This window comes from Ictalurus furcatus, chromosome 24 (genome assembly GCF_023375685.1).
Source record: "Ictalurus furcatus strain D&B chromosome 24, Billie_1.0, whole genome shotgun sequence".
In the NCBI taxonomy this organism is placed as follows: Eukaryota; Metazoa; Chordata; class Actinopteri; order Siluriformes; family Ictaluridae; genus Ictalurus; species Ictalurus furcatus.
The window spans coordinates 14,409,247-14,427,119 of NC_071278.1; the positions used below are offsets into that span (position 1 = coordinate 14,409,247).

The 17,873-nt window shown below is 41.0% G+C and overlaps 1 protein-coding gene across 4 annotated transcripts in view; it reads left to right on the forward strand.

The window, feature by feature from the left end:
* The window catches only part of trioa (trio Rho guanine nucleotide exchange factor a), a 129,205-nt gene that overhangs the window by 102,246 nt on the left and 9,086 nt on the right, over positions 1 to 17,873 (forward strand). For 3 of the 4 annotated variants that reach the window (XM_053613013.1, XM_053613015.1, XM_053613016.1), the window contains 29 exons: positions 1,666 to 1,815; positions 1,899 to 2,013; positions 3,271 to 3,386; positions 3,775 to 3,897; positions 4,393 to 4,587; positions 4,945 to 5,060; positions 5,695 to 5,761; positions 5,940 to 6,049; positions 6,420 to 6,489; positions 6,572 to 6,661; positions 6,758 to 6,850; positions 6,952 to 7,063; positions 7,144 to 7,334; positions 7,432 to 7,533; positions 8,796 to 8,947; positions 9,116 to 9,215; positions 9,315 to 9,558; positions 10,818 to 11,116; positions 11,229 to 11,399; positions 15,142 to 15,237; positions 15,422 to 15,570; positions 15,664 to 15,730; positions 16,310 to 16,413; positions 16,563 to 16,632; positions 16,717 to 16,806; positions 16,964 to 17,056; positions 17,176 to 17,226; positions 17,314 to 17,391; positions 17,484 to 17,675. In XM_053613013.1, the coding sequence (XP_053468988.1) occupies positions 1,666 to 1,815; positions 1,899 to 2,013; positions 3,271 to 3,386; positions 3,775 to 3,897; positions 4,393 to 4,587; positions 4,945 to 5,060; positions 5,695 to 5,761; positions 5,940 to 6,049; positions 6,420 to 6,489; positions 6,572 to 6,661; positions 6,758 to 6,850; positions 6,952 to 7,063; positions 7,144 to 7,334; positions 7,432 to 7,533; positions 8,796 to 8,947; positions 9,116 to 9,215; positions 9,315 to 9,558; positions 10,818 to 11,116; positions 11,229 to 11,399; positions 15,142 to 15,237; positions 15,422 to 15,570; positions 15,664 to 15,730; positions 16,310 to 16,413; positions 16,563 to 16,632; positions 16,717 to 16,806; positions 16,964 to 17,056; positions 17,176 to 17,226; positions 17,314 to 17,391; positions 17,484 to 17,675 (3,606 nt within the window). The remainder of the gene's footprint in view (positions 1 to 1,665; positions 1,816 to 1,898; positions 2,014 to 3,270; positions 3,387 to 3,774; positions 3,898 to 4,392; positions 4,588 to 4,944; positions 5,061 to 5,694; positions 5,762 to 5,939; positions 6,050 to 6,419; positions 6,490 to 6,571; positions 6,662 to 6,757; positions 6,851 to 6,951; positions 7,064 to 7,143; positions 7,335 to 7,431; positions 7,534 to 8,795; positions 8,948 to 9,115; positions 9,216 to 9,314; positions 9,559 to 10,817; positions 11,117 to 11,228; positions 11,400 to 15,141; positions 15,238 to 15,421; positions 15,571 to 15,663; positions 15,731 to 16,309; positions 16,414 to 16,562; positions 16,633 to 16,716; positions 16,807 to 16,963; positions 17,057 to 17,175; positions 17,227 to 17,313; positions 17,392 to 17,483; positions 17,676 to 17,873) is intronic. The other variant, XM_053613014.1, reaches the window with a different exon arrangement.

Sequence of the window (17,873 nt, forward strand, 5' to 3'; positions counted from 1 at the left end):
CTGAAACAGCAGCAGGACCCCTTTTCTTTAGAGGACATTTACGAGGCATGCACTTTCAACACATAGGACAAGGGTTATTTAGGGGAAGGGGAAAAGCTAATCAGTTGTTTTAAGGGTGCAAAAATTTACAAACTGCTTCCTAGGATGTGTATTTTGAATGAAAGTCACATTGAGAAAGGAGGGTCATAACAGGATGCAATTCTGCTGCGTATATGCGATAAACCGTATCAGAAGAAGACATGAAAACACAAATGGGTGGCCACAAATGCATGCACAAACATGCAGAAGACATTTGTTATTGTGTTGAAGCATGCAGTAGGTCATTGTGTGGTGCAATTTTAGCTTCAGTTACTGTGTATGCTGAACCTCCTGTATTGCTTTGATTTTCCTTTAAGTCATGTACATTACACAGACGGCAGAAGAAGAGTGTGTGGTGTTATGTCACTGTTAACCAGACACAACTCAGAAAACACACTGCCTCAAAATGAGTTTTGTCTGCTTCAGCACTAATAATAAACGTGTCTTCACAATAGTCACAGCACAGAGCTGAATGTTCTCTTGACTGCATTTCTTGTAATTAAATATCTTTTTTTTTTTTATAAGGTCATTTAAAAACTTAAAATATCTGTCTGCTGCAATCTCTACAGAGTGTGTAAACGCTCTTCTGTGTGTTGATGTGATGGTTTGGAGCATCATGGATATTTTTCCAGCCAGAATCTCTTCACAAACTGAACTGATTAGACTTATGTCTATTATGGGATGGAATGTAGCTATGCAAAAACGTAATCAAGTGACGTTCAATTTTTGTGAGAAAAGAACACAGCTAGAAAGAATTTGGACCTCTTTAAGCAGACTGACTGTTTAACTGCCAAGTTTATTAAATCTAGTGTGTGTGTGTGTGTGTGTATACACTACTGGTCAAAAGTTTAGACACACTCATTCTTTATTTTTATTTTTCCACATTAGAATAATAATAAAGTCATCAAAACTATCTAAGAATTATCTTGTGGTAAAAAAAAAAAAAAAAATCCAAAATAAATAAAAATAATTTAATGTTTGAGCATCTTCAAAGTAGACCCCCTTCTCGCCTAGAATTTCCAGAATTTCCTGAGATGGTTTTTAAACAGGATTAAAGGAGTTCACACCTACGCTGGACGCTTATCGGCTGCTTTCCGGAATATTCCGCTCCGAGTCGTCCGTTTAAAAAAAATATGTTTTATTTTAAAATAATAAAACGTTAGTTTTCTAATGAAAGAAATGAATATGTTGGCACGATTATATTTTTGTCTACAACACCGATTTCAAACATTTAATCACACACCTTCAGATCAAAAGGTTTTTAACATCATGAAAAACGTTTCAGTCGAGTGTCCCCAGACTTTTGACCGGTAGCGTGTATGTAAGATGTCACAGTATATTATTGGCTCCATTTGGTCAAAACTGGCTGATGAATGACACATGGCTTCACTAAAAATAAACATTACAAAAATACAAAACACATGAACAAAGTATTATGAATATAACTATTAATGTTTTGAAAATGATTCTAAATAATATCTGAAAACTAGTCCCGGTGGCAGAGGACTCCCACTTCAGGACCCTTCTGCTTTACTACATCCGGGAGGCTTTGGTGTTTGTAGTTGTAATGTTTGGTTTGCCCTACAGGTGTGCAGTGTTCTGGAGAGTCTGGAGCAGGAGTATAAGCGGGAGGAGGACTGGTGTGGCGGAGCAGACAAGCTGGGTCCCAACTGTGAGACAGATCATGTCACCCCTATGATCAGCAAGCACCTGGAGCAGAAAGAGGCCTTCCTCAAGGTACCCTACCCTCAGGCTACAGTATCTCTGCAGCTTTTTAACGGGCTGTGATGATTCACATATGCGTACGTGTCTTCTTTCAGGCATGCACCCTGGCCAGACGAAACGCTGATGTGTTCCTCAAGTACATGCACAGGAACAGTGTGAACATGCCTGGGATGCTGAGTCACGTCAAAGCACCCGAGCAGCAGGTCAAAAGTGAGTTCGCAGAACACTGTGGGAAGATGGGGGATCTCAGGATGTTTACTGTGCTTCAGTTACAAAGCATTGCTAACAAATGGCTGCGTCTATGACGGTGCTTTCTATTTCAAACACACTGTACATGCTGTTTTCCTGTGGTTACCAACTTGTGTCTGTCTGGCTGCTGTCTCTGGAGGCATATCTAAACACAGCTGGTCTGCCTACAGGAGAAATGTGTTTCTTTTTTTATTTGTTTTTTAGCATTTGATTTAAGCTCTGTTGTGACATCTAGTGGAGAAATGTAATATTGCATGGTTATGTCTTTTTGACAAGAGTAGTGGCTGCAGCAGCTGACCCACTTAGATCCACTTTAGCCCAGTTTGTAGCGTGCGGCGTATCTGCACCCCCCGTTCTGTTCTGTTCTGTTTCGTGATTTAATGACTCACGAATCTGGAAACAGTAAGTGGGTCAGGCCTCAGCACTGCAGAACTAGACACACTGTCTCAGGGGTAGATCCCATCCTTTTGTCTTCACATGAGATATATATATATATATATATATATATATATATATATATATACACATACACACACACACACACTCAGAAACACACCTCACTGCCAAGTGCATGTCCTTGCTCTAGCTGGAGACGTCTTTATAATCGATGTCCGCGGTTTAATAGGCATAACTGTTTTCAAGCTGTATACATATCAAAATGATTAGAAGGACCAAATGAGACAGCAGTTTAAGTAGACATGTATTTCCATGCCACATTAAAAAAAAAAAAAAGGTTCCTTTCCTTCCTTGAAAAGGAACCAAAGGGATCTTCAGGTTTATTTTTCATCAGCTTGATTACAGAAGTGACTGCATCATTTTGTTGCACAGTGCTGCCCTGGTGGAAGTGTTAGAATGAACCTTTGTTAACCTTTGTAACTGTTATATTAGTGAGACTGAAATTACTGATGAAAAGGTGTTTCAAAACAAATTTAAAACAAAGAAAAAATTCACTGTATGTACTGACTGTGTCATAACTTTCAATAACTTTCTATGGATGTCAGCAACGTACTAAAGCCTCTGTGTGCTTTTGCAAGTGCATACTATGCCTAGCCAATCAGTAACAAACAGTTCTGCTAGTCCTTCTGCCTGAGTACCATTACTTGTGCAGGTATGCTTTACAAGAACCTTGTGGTGAATGGAAATAATCAGGTATTTGGAGTCAAAGTCTTGTTTTTGTGCAGTGGGAAAAGGTCATTTGTGTGTGTTTGTTTTGTTCAGACATCCTGAATGAGTTGCTGCAGAGGGAAAATCGTGTCCTGCACTTCTGGACAATGAGGAAGAGGAGGCTGGACCAGTGCCAGCAATACGTGGTGTTTGAGCGCAGTGCCAAACAGGTGTGTCTCTTACATACACACACAGGCACACATACCTGCTCATGTTTGCTGTCTGTCTCGCCCACCCCCCCCCACCAAAAAAAATCATTTCTTTCCTTCATTCCCTGTTTTCCTGAGGCAGAGTGTCGCAATCTAATTTATACCACACTGTGCTGCCATTAATTACCGTTTTCAACATTTCTCATTGAGCGAATTAGCTCTGTTTCCACACAACAGAGCACCGCCCGGTCATCCGTCTTTCTGCTTACACTGACCACTTGTCTGCTTCTGCTACCGATTTCATCTCAGAGCCTCAAGTTCTTGTGCTCAGTGACCTCGGACCGAAACGAACCGCGCGGAAGTAAATCGGATAAGCCGGTACCGACCCGTGTATTAACGTGTTTTGCAGGCTCTTGAGTGGATCCATGACACTGGCGAGTTCTACCTGTCCACACACACATCCACAGGCTCCAGCATCCACCACACACAGGAGCTGCTGAAGGAGCACGAGGACTTCCACATCACAGCCAAGGTAGCCTCATCCCTTCACTTCTGCAGCTTTTCCACACGTTTCACTTACACAGAGTGCAGAAGACGTATTCGACGTATCCCTGAAGTGAAAATCAATTCTTAAATGGCATCTGTTTTATAGATTAATATTTTGGTCAAATTTACCCTAATTTCAGTTATTTTCCACGTTGAAACAGAAAATCTGTTCAGTATGCTTGTATTTACACTGCCTTGTATGAGTATTCACACCCCTTGAGCTTGAAATGGACTCCTGAACTGTAATAGATTACTGACACACCTACAAAGCATCTACAAAATGTGGTAAAGTTCAAGGTTGGCGAGTACTTATTCGAGCCACCGTACGTACGAGATTAGATCGTGATGTCCAGTTGTAGCAGGGACTAATATCAGTGAATGCAACTTAATACAGATTTAGTTTACTGGTTAAAATGATATCTTGAGGGATACTTTAACACTAGACTTTCACCCTGCTGTCTTTCCCTCTCTGCATCCTCAGCAAACCAAAGAGCGGGTAAAGCTGTTGATCCAGCTGGCCGACGGCTTCTGTGATAAAGGTCACGCTCATGCAGCCGAGATCAAGAAATGGGTGACGGCCGTGGACAAGCGCTACCGAGACTTTTCACTGCGCATGGATAAATACCGCAGCTCACTGGAGAAAGCGCTGGGCATCTCTTCCGACTCCAACAAAGCGGTATGTTTCCCCCGCCTGCAGCACGCAGCCCTCCCTGCGGTCCCTCTCTGCAGGCAATGCTGTTGAGTTTGGAGGTATTTTACTATTCCTCCAAGAGATGTAGTTCCCATAAGCTCACCATTTGAAGGGTCCACCCACATATTATTAATGCCTCACTTAGTAGGTACCATAGTAGTCAAGTCCAAAATGTCTTTCTGCCAGCAATTCTTCAAAGAGATCCACAACACACTGTTCATTTTAAAGAAGCAAAATAGATATTTAAAGTATAAATATTTACAGGATGTCTGTTACTGCAGTTCTCGTCACTTTCAATGATTTATTTATTTTATTTTTGTTCTTTAATTTGCTCTTCTCCAGAGCAAGGACCTGCAGTTGGATATTATCCCCGCCAGCGCCCCGGGGTCAGAGGTCAAACTAAGGGATGCTGCTCATGAGCTGAACGAAGAGAAGCGCAAGTCTGCTCGCAGGAAGGAGTATGTGTCCCAAGATGCTACCCTACTGCACAGCTCACACCTCTGCTCAGCTCACATCACCCCCCCACCCCCACCCCCTTTTTTAAATAAATTCATGCGTATGCATTTGGATGCGCAAATTTCCTTGTGAAGGCAACTTCACTGTATAATACACTCCTAACCTCGTTTCTCCCAGTCTGTGGAATGTGTCGGTGCTTGGCGTTTTTCATACTTTCCTGGATATCAGCATTTTCTTGATTCCATTAACCATGATGGAGAAGTTTTATTATCATGTTAAGTTATGTATCGTCGTCATGTTTTAAAAGTTACGCACTGCTCGTAGCGTCTGTGCCTGCATTGCACTCCATTGTTATTTATAGTGCAGTTCTGTGCAGTAGATGTTTCTCTGATGAATGTTGATGATAGATTATAGAGCTATGCATTAAACTGTCATAAACTCTCATAATTGATTTGTGACATGCAATATCTAGGAGACTGCTCTCGAATTTCAATGAGCATGCTTGACTGAATGAATTTTAACATTGGGCTTTTGCTGTTACAGCACATGAATACTTCAGTCATCGTTTTATATACTTTGGGCCTGTTTATTTATTACTTATTTGAATTTATGATGTGTGTGTGTGTGTGCGCGCAGTTTCATCATGGCAGAGCTGATTCAGACAGAGAAGGCCTATGTGAGGGACCTGAGAGAGTGTATGGATGTGAGTAATAAATAAATAAATAAATAAATAAATAAATCTCACACTTTTTTTAAAATAATTTGTTTTTTGTGCTGTTATTGCATCCTTAATAAATTAATAATAAGATCTTATTTTTTTGTTTTAGTTCGGATAGCAAATAGAATATTTGTTTTTCATTTTGAAATGTTTTCTTTTGCAGACATATCTCTGGGAAATGACCAGCGGTGTAGAGGAAATCCCACCAGGTATTGTCAACAAAGAGCACATCATTTTTGGCAACATGCAGGACCTCTATGAATTCCATCACAAGTGAGTTTTTGTTTATGACAATCAGACAAAATTCACAAAACATTTTAAAGTGCTTTTTAAAGCTTTTTAAAGTGTTGGTGATCCGATGTAGTACTGCGTCAATACCAATAAACCACTGAGGTATACCACCATGGATAGATGTGTGCATCTCTCTTTCTCCTTCTATCTCTCCCTCCCCCCCTCCCTCTCTCTCTCTTTCTCTCTCCCTCTCTCACTATTTATTTCTCTCCCTCTTTCTTTCTCTCTCCCTCCCACCCCTCTCTCTCTTTCGCTCTCTCTTTCTCTCTCTTTTTATCTCTCTCCCTCTTTCTTTCTCTCTCCCTCTCTCACTTTTTTTCTCTCTCTCTGTCTGTCTGTCTGTCTTTCACAGTATCTTTCTGAAAGAGCTGGAGAAGTATGAACAGCTTCCCGAGGACGTGGGTCATTGTTTCGTGACCTGGGTAAGCTTACTGATCAGAAAGCTTATAATGAAAAGGTTTTATTTCAGGGGTCAGCGGATAACCTTCATTTGTTCTTTCACAGGCCGACAAATTCCAGATGTATGTAAACTACTGCAAAAACAAACCCGACTCCACACAACTCATTCTTGAGCACGCTGGATCCTACTTTGATGTAAGAGCTTGCTTCTGCAGTAATAACCGTAATGACATTGTTAGGATTTCGAATTTATTTTGCATATAATGCGGCTATAAATTTGTGACCTCGCAGGAGATCCAGCAGAGGCACCGTCTGGCTAACTCCATCTCATCCTATCTAATCAAACCAGTGCAGAGAATAACCAAATACCAGCTGCTGCTCAAGGTTAGAACATCTCCGATAGCACTGACCGTCCTTTGAGTCTCACAGTAAAGGTTAACGAGTACTTCTGCATTTTCTAATGTGTCATTGTGTTGTATGTGTAGGAACTTCTGACATGTTGTGAGGAGGGCAAAGGAGAAATCAAAGATGGCTTGGAGGTCATGCTCAGCGTGCCAAAGAGGGCCAATGATGCCATGCACCTTAGCATGCTGGAAGGTATTCACACGCACCCAGGCGTGCATGCAAATACGCGTACGCGTGTACGTGATATGACTGACTGTCATGTGTCCTCTTAGGTTTTGATGAAAACATTGAGTCTCAGGGAGAACTGATCCTCCAGGAGTCCTTCCAGGTGTGGGATCCCAAGACTCTGATCAGGAAGGGCAGAGAGCGCCACCTCTTCCTCTTCGAGATGTCTCTTGTCTTCAGCAAGGAGGTTAAAGATTCCAACGGCAGGAGCAAATACATCTACAAGAGCAAACTCTTCGTACGTGTCCTCTCAAGACGTCATGGCGATAGAATGATCAGGTCTACGTTCATAGGTCTTTGGGCTATAAACGTGTCTTTGTCTTGTGTGTGTTTAGACCTCGGAGTTGGGTGTTACCGAACACGTGGAAGGGGATCCGTGTAAATTTGCCCTCTGGGTGGGACGGACACCAACCTCTGACAACAAGATTGTTCTTAAGGTATGCGTCTCTCCCTTTGTGTTTATTTTCTCCCACCTTCTGGTTCTGCTTGATGGCATGGCTGTGGTGTCGAGCTCGAAGGTGGTCGTCTAGCTTTGTGTTCAGTTCTAGCTCACCTTTCTCACTTTTCTATCTATCTGCTGTCTCTGTGATTTCCAACTCCTCTCTACATATGTGAGCTGTGAAGGTTGTTATATAAATGTTTGCATCTCTGAATATTAACCAGTCTTGGTGTCTACGCCGGCTGAAAGATCTGCACCACCCACAGCGTCTCGAAATATACGCTTATTTCTTTAAACCCTTTCTGTGCTAGGAGCATACAATCTGCCTTATATAGTGTTTCCAAATGTATTTTTATTATTTGCTTATTCTCAGTTCTCCCTGCTCCAAAAGCTAATCATATTCACGGAACTAGTTCAGTTCAGAGGTTTGCTTTAATATTTGATCGACGCGAGGCACTTCAAAAGGATTATCTAAGCCGCGTTGTATCTATTTGATGGTTTCTGACGTCTTTATGAATTCACAAATTAGCTTAGGTCATCAATATACTGATCCTATACAATCTATTATAGCCAGATTACTGTTTTTAGAGAAAAGAAAGCTTGTTCTTATGATCATTAAAGATGGTTTGAAATTCTACCGGTGTATATTTAAGCTGTTACACAAATTCCGTCCTCGAAAAGGTGTCGATCGCACAGTTCTGCTGCAAGGAAGAAAAAAAAAGGCTGGGAAAAGTGATAATGTATCACGAGATTAAATTTCATTCACTGATTGTTTGCAAGCAGGACTTCAGCTGCCATTATATTTTTGATAGCTAGTCCATGGTGGCTGTTAACCTTTCACGTGACAAATCATCACGAACATCAAAACACATCTACAACATATTTTACTGTCTCTCAGTTTGTCTGAACTGTCTCAGTTACTTGAATATTTTGTGACTGTCCTGAGAACTATGCAGAAACGATTTGTAATGCATGATCAAAATTGGATTTAAAAAAAACAAAGACACGTCAGTGTTGTTCATCTGTCTTCAAAGCCAGTTTTGTCAGTTTTGTATTGTGTATTTCAAAAGTAGTGAAATTTTCTTCTATATTTCAAATTAAGCTAAGTCAGGGATGCAAACATGGAGCAATGGTGAGTATAGCCCAGCACTGACAGTTAACCCTTAGATTACAATTGACGCAAGAGTTGAGTGAGTGAGCCTGCCTCAGCGTTCTTCTTCTTCTTCTTCCTCTCTTTCTCTCTCTCTCGCATACACACAGGCCTCCAGTATTGAAAACAAGCAGGACTGGATAAAACACATCCGTGAGGTGATTCAGGAGCGCACAGTTCACCTGAAGGGTGCGCTGAAAGAACCTATCCACATCCCAAAGCCTTCCACAACCAAACACAAGGCCCGCAGGTACAATCTCAGGCCAGTAAAACCTTCCTCTACTCTACTAAATGTAGCTGTTGTGGTTTTTTTTTTACTCTTTTATTGCTCCTCATCGTGTTTCAGCTGGTGTGCAACTTCTTTTTAGTTTCTAACAGTTGTATACTAAAAAGGATTGTAGATTCTCATGTGTTGTGTTACTCCATGCAGAGATGGAGAGGACCTAGACAGTCAGGGTGAAGGCAGCAGTCAGCCAGACACCATCTCCCTGGCCTCCCGTACTTCTCAGAATACACTGGACAGCGACAAGGTTACAGCTCAGCCTGCTCACCCCTCACCTTCTGCACTTGCCCTCAGTGTATTAACACACTTCTGAACCTGATATGTTTTCCTTTTCTTGGTCACTTAGCTGTCTGGAGGCTGCGAGCTCACTGTGGTTATCCACGACTTCATGGCAGCGAACAATAATGAGCTGAGTGTGCGCAGGGGGCAGACAGTCGAGGTGCTCGAGCGCCTGCACGATAAGCCCGACTGGTGCTTAGTGCGTACCACTGACCGCTCGCCTGCCCTTGAGGGCATCGTACCCTGTGCCATGCTCTGCATCGCTCACTCACGCAGCAGCATGGAGATGGAGGGACTCTTTAACCACAAAGGTGAGAAGAGCAACAAAAAAAAAAAAGAAAGAAAACCGATGTTACATCGGGGCTTTTGTACAGCACAGTCCAAGAGTCTGTCCGTCATAGTTAAGCAGCTTCTCTATAATTTGTGGAAAATCCACTGCTGTACTTTGAAATACAGTGTGTTTAATGTGCATACCTTTTATTGGAATATAATTATTATTGTAAAAATCAAATGACTATAAATTATATTCCATGTTCTGAATGGTTACGGATATATTTCATAATCCTAGATTTGGCTCAGCTTGAAACTATATATTTTCAATAATTATCACCGGTGTAAAATGTTTTGTTAGTTTATAGTACATGCTTTAATTACAGACCATTTAGCACTGGACTTTTAGGCACTTCTGTGTTTGTGTGATGGTCTGGGAAAACCCTTCACATGGTGAACATTGTCTGCTTTAGTACTATGGTGCGTAGCTCTGAAAATTACACGCTGTCCTGAAATGAAATATGTTTTGTATTTGCCCGCACACTATACGGCCAATGGTTTGTAGACACCTGACAATCACACTCGCATGTGCTTTTTGAACAGATTTTGTCCCAGTTTGCTGTCATAATAATCTCCACTCTTCTGAGAAGGCTTTCCACTAGATTTTGGAGTGTGGCTGTGGGGATTTGTGTTCATTCAGCCACAAGAGTGTTAGTGAATCCGGGGGTGCAGTCAGTGTTTCAGTTCAGGGGTTGAGGTCAAAGTGCAGAACACTCTAATGACATACTATACAATTGTGTGCTATTACATGTGTGCAATTACATTTGAAATTATCTTTACCCCCCATGACCCCCTGAGCCCCACCCCAAAAAAAAAAAAAAAGTAAAAAGGAAGAAGTGCAGATCAGGAGCATCTTGGACAGTTTGAGAGTCAGTATCTGATTACAAACTGATTAGACTTGTGTCCAGTACATGTCTGTCCAACAACTTGATCGTTGCCGGACATTCACTGTGTGAAGAAATCGCACTTAGCAAAGTTTTAGCATAAAGTTTAATGTTTGTTTGTTTATCTGGCTTCTTACCGGACTGGATATTTGCAGCGATATCGCCTAGGTTCAAAATTAAATGAAAACATTTTTCACATCATTTTGGTGTAATATATTTAAGGTTGAAGTTTTTTGGTTGAGAGCCAGAATTCAGAGTGGCATTCGGCAGGTTTTCCCAGACCGCCACACCTGCTGAGTGCATTTTTTTTTTTTTTACAATACATGAACTCACTGTCTGTTCTTCTTTCTCTCCAGACACACTATCAGTGTGCAGCAATGATGCCATTCTCCCTGGCTCATCTGCCACCCTTCAGCCTGGGCACATGATGGGCTCTCAGAGTTCTCCAGGACCCAAGAGGCCGGGAAATACCTTGCGCAAGTGGCTGACCAGCCCTGTGAGGAGACTGAGCAGCGGCAAAGCAGACGGCCATGTAAAGAAGCTGGCACACAAGCACAAGAAGAACCGGGCCGATGTGCGTAAGAGTGCAGAAGTGGGCTCGCAGAAAGACTCGGACGACAGCGCTGCCACACCACAGGACGAGACTGTGGAAGAGGTCAGGCCAGGTTCTCTCTGTAGCTGAGACTGCGATTTGTCGTGTTAGCCCTATTTCTAGCCCTATTTCAACTTTCCCTCCCAGTAATCTTGTGCCACGGTTCTCTTTACAGAGGGTGAGGAACGAAGGTCTAAGCAGTGGCACGCTCTCCAAATCCTCCTCCTCGGGTATGCAGAGCTGTGGTGAGGAAGAGGGAGAGGAGGGTGCTGACTCAGTACCCCTGCCTCCACCAATGGCCATCCAGCAGCACAGCCTCCTCCAGCCTGACCCTCAGGACGACAAGGTGAACCCCTTGGATCAGATCTAGCAGATGTGGGATGATGGTCAGGAGTGGGGAAATGACCTGTAATCACCTAATCTAGGCTACCAGGAAGTTTAAAACTAACCATATTAGTCTATGCCAAGAGAGAATATCTAATAAATAGCTTGGCACTAAAGACTCTATATGTTGCACAACATTTATTTATTTATTTATTTATTTATTTATTTATTTTAAATAAAGTTGTAATATTATCTTTTATACTGGTCAGTTTGTTTGTTTTTTTTATTAGATTGTGGCAATTTTTACTGTTGTTGTTTTTTTTGTTTGTTTGTTTTTTCCCCCCCGGCTTTAAAATGGTTGACTGCAAGACATGGGTTTGATTTATAACCTTATAGACTATGTAAGACAAAAAAAAAAAACAACAAAAGGGTGAGGTGTTACAGGAAACCTATCAACAATGGGGTGAAGTGATGAGGCCCTGAAATGAAGTGGAATTACTGTTTCCACCTTAAAGTAGATTGTTTTCCTCTAACACCGTATCCTGATGTTTCATTCCTCTTATACCACAGCAGTTTGCCAACAATTACCATTTATATATTAATGAATGACATCTTGTACTTTACGTTTATAGTGACATTTAATGTAAAAGAAGTTCCTGTTATTACTTATGCTGTAGAAACTATATACAGTCGTTCATTCACCAACAAGCAAACCTCGACATCTTGTGGTGTTACAGAGAAACCGGAAGTCTTCTGTCCTGAAGACTTTCATGTGGTGGAAACTTTCTGACACCTGAGACTCCTGTAAATCTTCCATAAATGTTAAATGAATATAGTTTTCTTTAGTAGCAACACTTTTTTAATTATTATTATATTATTCACATTTCCCTGTGAATGAGTTACTATAAAAACAATGAAGTATTAGAATGAGCACACTAATATAAAAGTGTGAATTGAATTACAGCGGGAATTACTTCTGACCAATCACATTTGAGAATTCAGCAGTGTTGTGGTATAAAAGAGTATATAGATAAGCGGTCACGGACCCTGTTCCTGGAGATCTACCTTCCTAAAGACTTTAGCTCCAGCCATAATGGTGCCCACATAACCATCTAATCATTGCCTTAAGAAGTTCTTGATCAACTAAAACAGGTGTGTTAGATTTTGGTTGGAGATGAAACGTGCAGGAAGGTCGATCTCAAGGAAGAGAGAGGGTTGGTGACCACGGATATAGACTATAGACTTACCTTGATATAGCCCCCCCCCCCCCCCACAAATATTAATCTTAGCACACAACACTTTATATTTACAATTTATTCATTGTAATGTGAATTTGAATGAGATTTTTAAATACATCTTCATCCTGTTGAACACAAATATGCTGTTTATTCTAATGTGACCAAATTCACTGACATGCACCAGGTGTATATGGGGTCAATCGTGCCAAAGAACAGCTTGTAACACTAATTTGTTTTTCTCTTTTGTTTTGTTCTCGGCTGTATCGTTTGCCATAGCATTATGTTGATTTGTGTCCTGTCTTTGTTTTATCTCAGTTTCCATACCTTTCCATTTGACTCCTTCCCTTTATGGCCTCCCTCCCTCCATCTCGCTTTCTGTTCCCATGCTTCAGCTTAGTCGCAAGACACAAAACCAGTTTCTTTTGAATTTTCTTTGCGTTTTTATTTTTGATCTTGCTTTGGTTGGATAGTAGAGACACAGATGCACCACTTTTTTTTTTAGAAAATACCACCCAGGTGTCTTTAGAGGCAGATTCCCCTTTCTGGATTTTGTTGTAATTCCACCTAGTTGAAAGTTCTTTTTAGTTTACATGTTAATGCTTGCCCAAGCGCAATATCCCACCATTTTTAAAAAATTAGTTTTCTACTTTTGTATTGACTTTTCTATTTGTCATTTTTCTATGTAAAATGTTCATGTATAATTAAGCATCATCAAACCCAGTTCCTCCTGATCTGCTGGAGGTATTTATTTATTTTATTATTATTAATATGATTATTATTATTATTACTATTATGATTATGATTATTATTATGATGATTATTATTATTTTAAACCGTCTGGGTGCCTCAGAGTGTGTCGTAACTTGAATGTAGCTTCAGAGTACTAGCAGGCACGTACGCTGTGAAGCAAAGTGGAGTGTGTGGGTGTATGTGGGTCAGAGGGGGTCACGTGTCTAATGACTCTGAATCACAGAGAGTATCTCTCGCTCCCAACCCCTCTAACAACCACTCCCATTCCCCATCACCCCTCCCCCCCCACCCCTTCCTCTGTGCTTTATCCCTCATTATCCACTCTGGTGTCTAATTGGCATGTAAAAGCTAAGCAGACCAGAGGCCACTCCCAGACACAAATTGGAAAGTCTGGAAGGCACAGCAAGGGTGAGATTTTTCTGCTGGATTTGACTCTACTTCTATGTTATGGCTGAATTATTTCTGATTATTCATAATACACACTCATAAAGGAACATTTGCTTTTCAAAATCATATTATGTCTCACTTCACACTCTTGTCAACCTGTATGTCTATAGTAAAAACCTGTGATCAGCCTCATGAATTTTATAGATGAAGCTGTGTCATATGAACCAGCTTTAATTTGCACATTTGTTTAGATTTAGAAAGGCTTAGTTGCATAGAATTCCTTGGTTACGAAGATCCGGATAAATAGCAACAACTTAAACATTCATGATTAGTTTTTGGCTATAAAGAGTGATTGTTTTGTTGTGTAGTAGTGCTTCATTTGACCTTTTTTGACAAGCATCATGGATTCTGGACAGATGAGACACATCTGATTTGAATGTGACATGGGGAAAATAAAGGCATACTTCTCTGTCCATCCGTTCAACTTTTTATTTTTATTTGATTGATTGATTGATTTTTTAAACAAGCCATGCTGTTAGTCTGCTAATCAAACCTGAGTGTCTAAATAACAAGAAAGACCTTCAGGTCACAACTGGGACTTTCCAATGTCTTTCGTCATGTAGATAGTCTCCGGTCCATTTAGCTGCCTTCAGCTAAACGATTTATGTAAATTGGATTGGATAAGCTGAAATCTGTTACTGAAGCCGAGCTGCTTCGTGTGAAAACTATGGCAAGTTTAATACTGCTACATTATTTTATATATACTTTCCTGGTCCACATCTGGAATCCAGTTCACTAGTGAATGATTCCTATTTGAAATATCTCATTGGTTCTTAGTTTTATCTAACAAACTTTTGACAGTGGTGTGTTGCTGAACATAATGCTAATGCCCAGTGGAATGTTCCTTTAAAGGTACATAGTTTTTATTCATAAACTTGCTTCTATCCATATAGAATAGATTGGGCACAGTATCAAGGATAACTCTGATTATGTTTATGAGTATGTATTTCATTAAATTATTGCTAAATAGACTGTAGCCCAGGAGACTGTTGGTCCAGAAAACAGCGTATTTATATTCTGTTATAAGAGAATCTGGGACAGCTTCAGAATTGTCGCTTGTGCCATAGTGATTGCATTTTTTCAGATTCATTGACTGTAATTTGATTTCGTGTAATTGGACACCTGTAAGACAGGAATGTTGTACGATCAGGTTTCTTTGTGTGTCTTATAGGACTATGAAACCCAAGTTCATTGAATATATTAATTGGTATAAAAACATACAGCAAAATGAAAGGCATATCATATTTTTTGCACCAGATTTTTTTTTTTACTTTTGTCTAGATGATGCCTTACCCATTTTCCCCTCCACTCTCCACTCATTCTCTACAGACATCATCCCGTCTTTCAGTCCGCCCCTCCAGCTCAGAAACGCCTAGTGCTGCAGAGTTAGTCAGTGCCATTGAAGAGCTGGTCAAAAGCAAGATGGTAAGTGTCATATTGGCAGGTAAAAGCTGTGTGTGTGTGTGTGTGTGCACGCTGAGTGATCAGGATGTATGTAATGTTGGGCTTTCTGAATTTCTTATGGTACAGGGTGTAATGCTGAGGTAACAGGGACATCTTAATTATAGTGTTTTGGTCACCTGTATGTAACGGTGTTGTCTCTGCTCAGGCTCTTGAGGACAGGCCCAGCTCTTTGTCTGTTGAGCAGGGGGACAGCAGCAGTCCTTCCTTCAATCCCTCAGATAACTCCCTCCTTTCCTCATCTTCTCCCATCGATGAGATGGAAGAGCGCAAGACAGGCTTCCTCAAGAGACGCCAGTAAGTCTTTACTCAACACCTGAAATCATTTCTTCCCCGTCAGGATGTTTTCTGTGCGTTATGAACCTCGCTATCCTTTTCGTCTAATTGTAGCTATGTGCTGCTGGAGTTGGTCGAGACCGAGAGGGACTATGTGAGGGATCTTGGTTTGGTTGTTGAGGTAAGTGGTCTTTTCCTGCCGCACAGTCAGTTGGAATTTTTCCCACAGGGAAACTGGAACAATGCGTTTTCCATTGACCGTCGCTCCAGTGCGGAATATTGTATGGTTTTTGGTACCTGTTCAATGTCAGCATACTTAGGAACTAATTGATATCCTGGAATGATAAACTATCAGTACAGTTTATTATCGACTTGTTCCGCATACCATATCACACAGCGTGCAACGTCATATGCACAGAGTTTGAAAATACATAATTTATGAAACAACAAGCAGTAGTCTGGTTTGATTGGTTGGTGATGTCAAAACCAGTTTAATTTCACTTGTGTACTGCTTTGAATGTAGATCTGGATCTCCAATGAGCAAACCAGAAGTGACCGTAGCAAGGAAACACTGCTTCAGGTTCCGTTTAGGTTCTGCTCAGTCAGAACAGAGGAAATGAAATGAGACCCTTCTTTTAGACCTGTGTGTGTGTGTGTGTGTGTGTGTGTGTGTGTGTGTGTGTGTGTGTGTAGCATTTTCTTAGGAATGGTTCATTTAAATGCCATGCTACTTTTGAGTAATGTTGCTTTATCTCTTTAGGGTTATATGGCCAGGATGAAAGAGGAAGGCGTTCCAGATGACATGAAAGGAAAAGACAAGATTGTGTTTGGCAACATTCACCAGATCTATGACTGGCACCGGGAGTATGTAATCCTTCTCGTACTATAAATATGGACAAGTGCAGTATTCATTTGATTTCTTTTCTCTTTCTTTAGAGCTCCTTAAATGTCACTGTTGGAATGGCGTCTGCACAGGCTGTCATTTTAAGCACTAATAATCCCTGTTGTTTCAGTTTCTTTTTGGGAGAGTTGGAAAGGTGCATCGATGACCCTGATCATCTGGGCACTCTATTTGTGAAACACGTGAGTTCACTTCCTCATGCAGTACACGTTCAGATGTTCTGTTTTGCGAAGCTCACACCTTTATAATGTCTGCTTTCATTGCAGGAGCGGAGGTTGCACATGTACATTGTTTACTGCCAGAACAAACCCAAATCTGAGCACATTGTCTCAGAGTACATTGACACTTACTTTGAGGTACATGCTTCATAAAACTGTGGCACAATGATCTAAAATAATATAAAACTAGATGTTCAACAGCGATGAGCTTTTTTTTTTTTTTTTTTTTGACTGCAGGAATTGAAACTGCGGTTTGAATTATAAATAACGTTTGCCTTTTGTCCTTCACTGTCAGGACCTAAAGCAACGTTTGGGTCAGAGGCTGCAGATCACTGACTTACTCATCAAACCAGTGCAGAGAATCATGAAGTACCAGCTGCTGCTCAAGGTCTGATGATCTCTGACGATGTCTTAATTTTCCGGAGTGTAGAGCTCTAGTATCATTTACAGAGCTGTCTAACCAGCTTTCCTGCTGAAGTATTCTTTTGATTTTTTTTTTCTCTCTAGGATTTCCTAAAGTTCTCCAAAAAAGCTGGGCTAGACTCATTGGATTTGGAGGTGGGGCAAGTTGTTCCTTATGGAATGCGATCAGTTGATGTATATTTGGTACCCACTTGATTGCTCAGTGATGTTCTTTCATTACAGAGAGCAGTTGAGGTCATGTGCATTGTACCAAAGCGATGCAACGACATGATGAATGTTGGACGACTACAGGGATTTGATGTAAGACAGTCAGTGCTTGGTCAAAACGAAGCTAATAGCTTGTTTAACCGTTGTACATCAAAAGGGGAATTAAAGTTTGTTCTGTCTTTCAGGGGAAGATCGTGGCTCAGGGTCGTCTCCTCTTGCAGGACACCTTCATGGTGTCAGACTCTGATGGAGGCCTGCTGGGCAGGATGAAGGAGCGAAGAGTCTTCCTCTTTGAGCAGATTGTTATTTTTAGTGAGCCCCTGGATAAGAAGAGAGGTTTCTCCATGCCTGGTTTCCTTTATAAGAACGGCATCAAGGCATGTCCTAGTCTCATACTTTTGGACTGATGTTAGGGCTGCATGTATGATGGGCTGCGCAACATGCAACACACTGTGTAGAATGTACCAATCTGTTATTATTTGCACCTCAGGTAGTGGAAGTAATAAACTAGTAGGAATTTGGGATTTGGTCAAATGGTATATTAACATGGCATTGAGATATTGACAGTGATGATC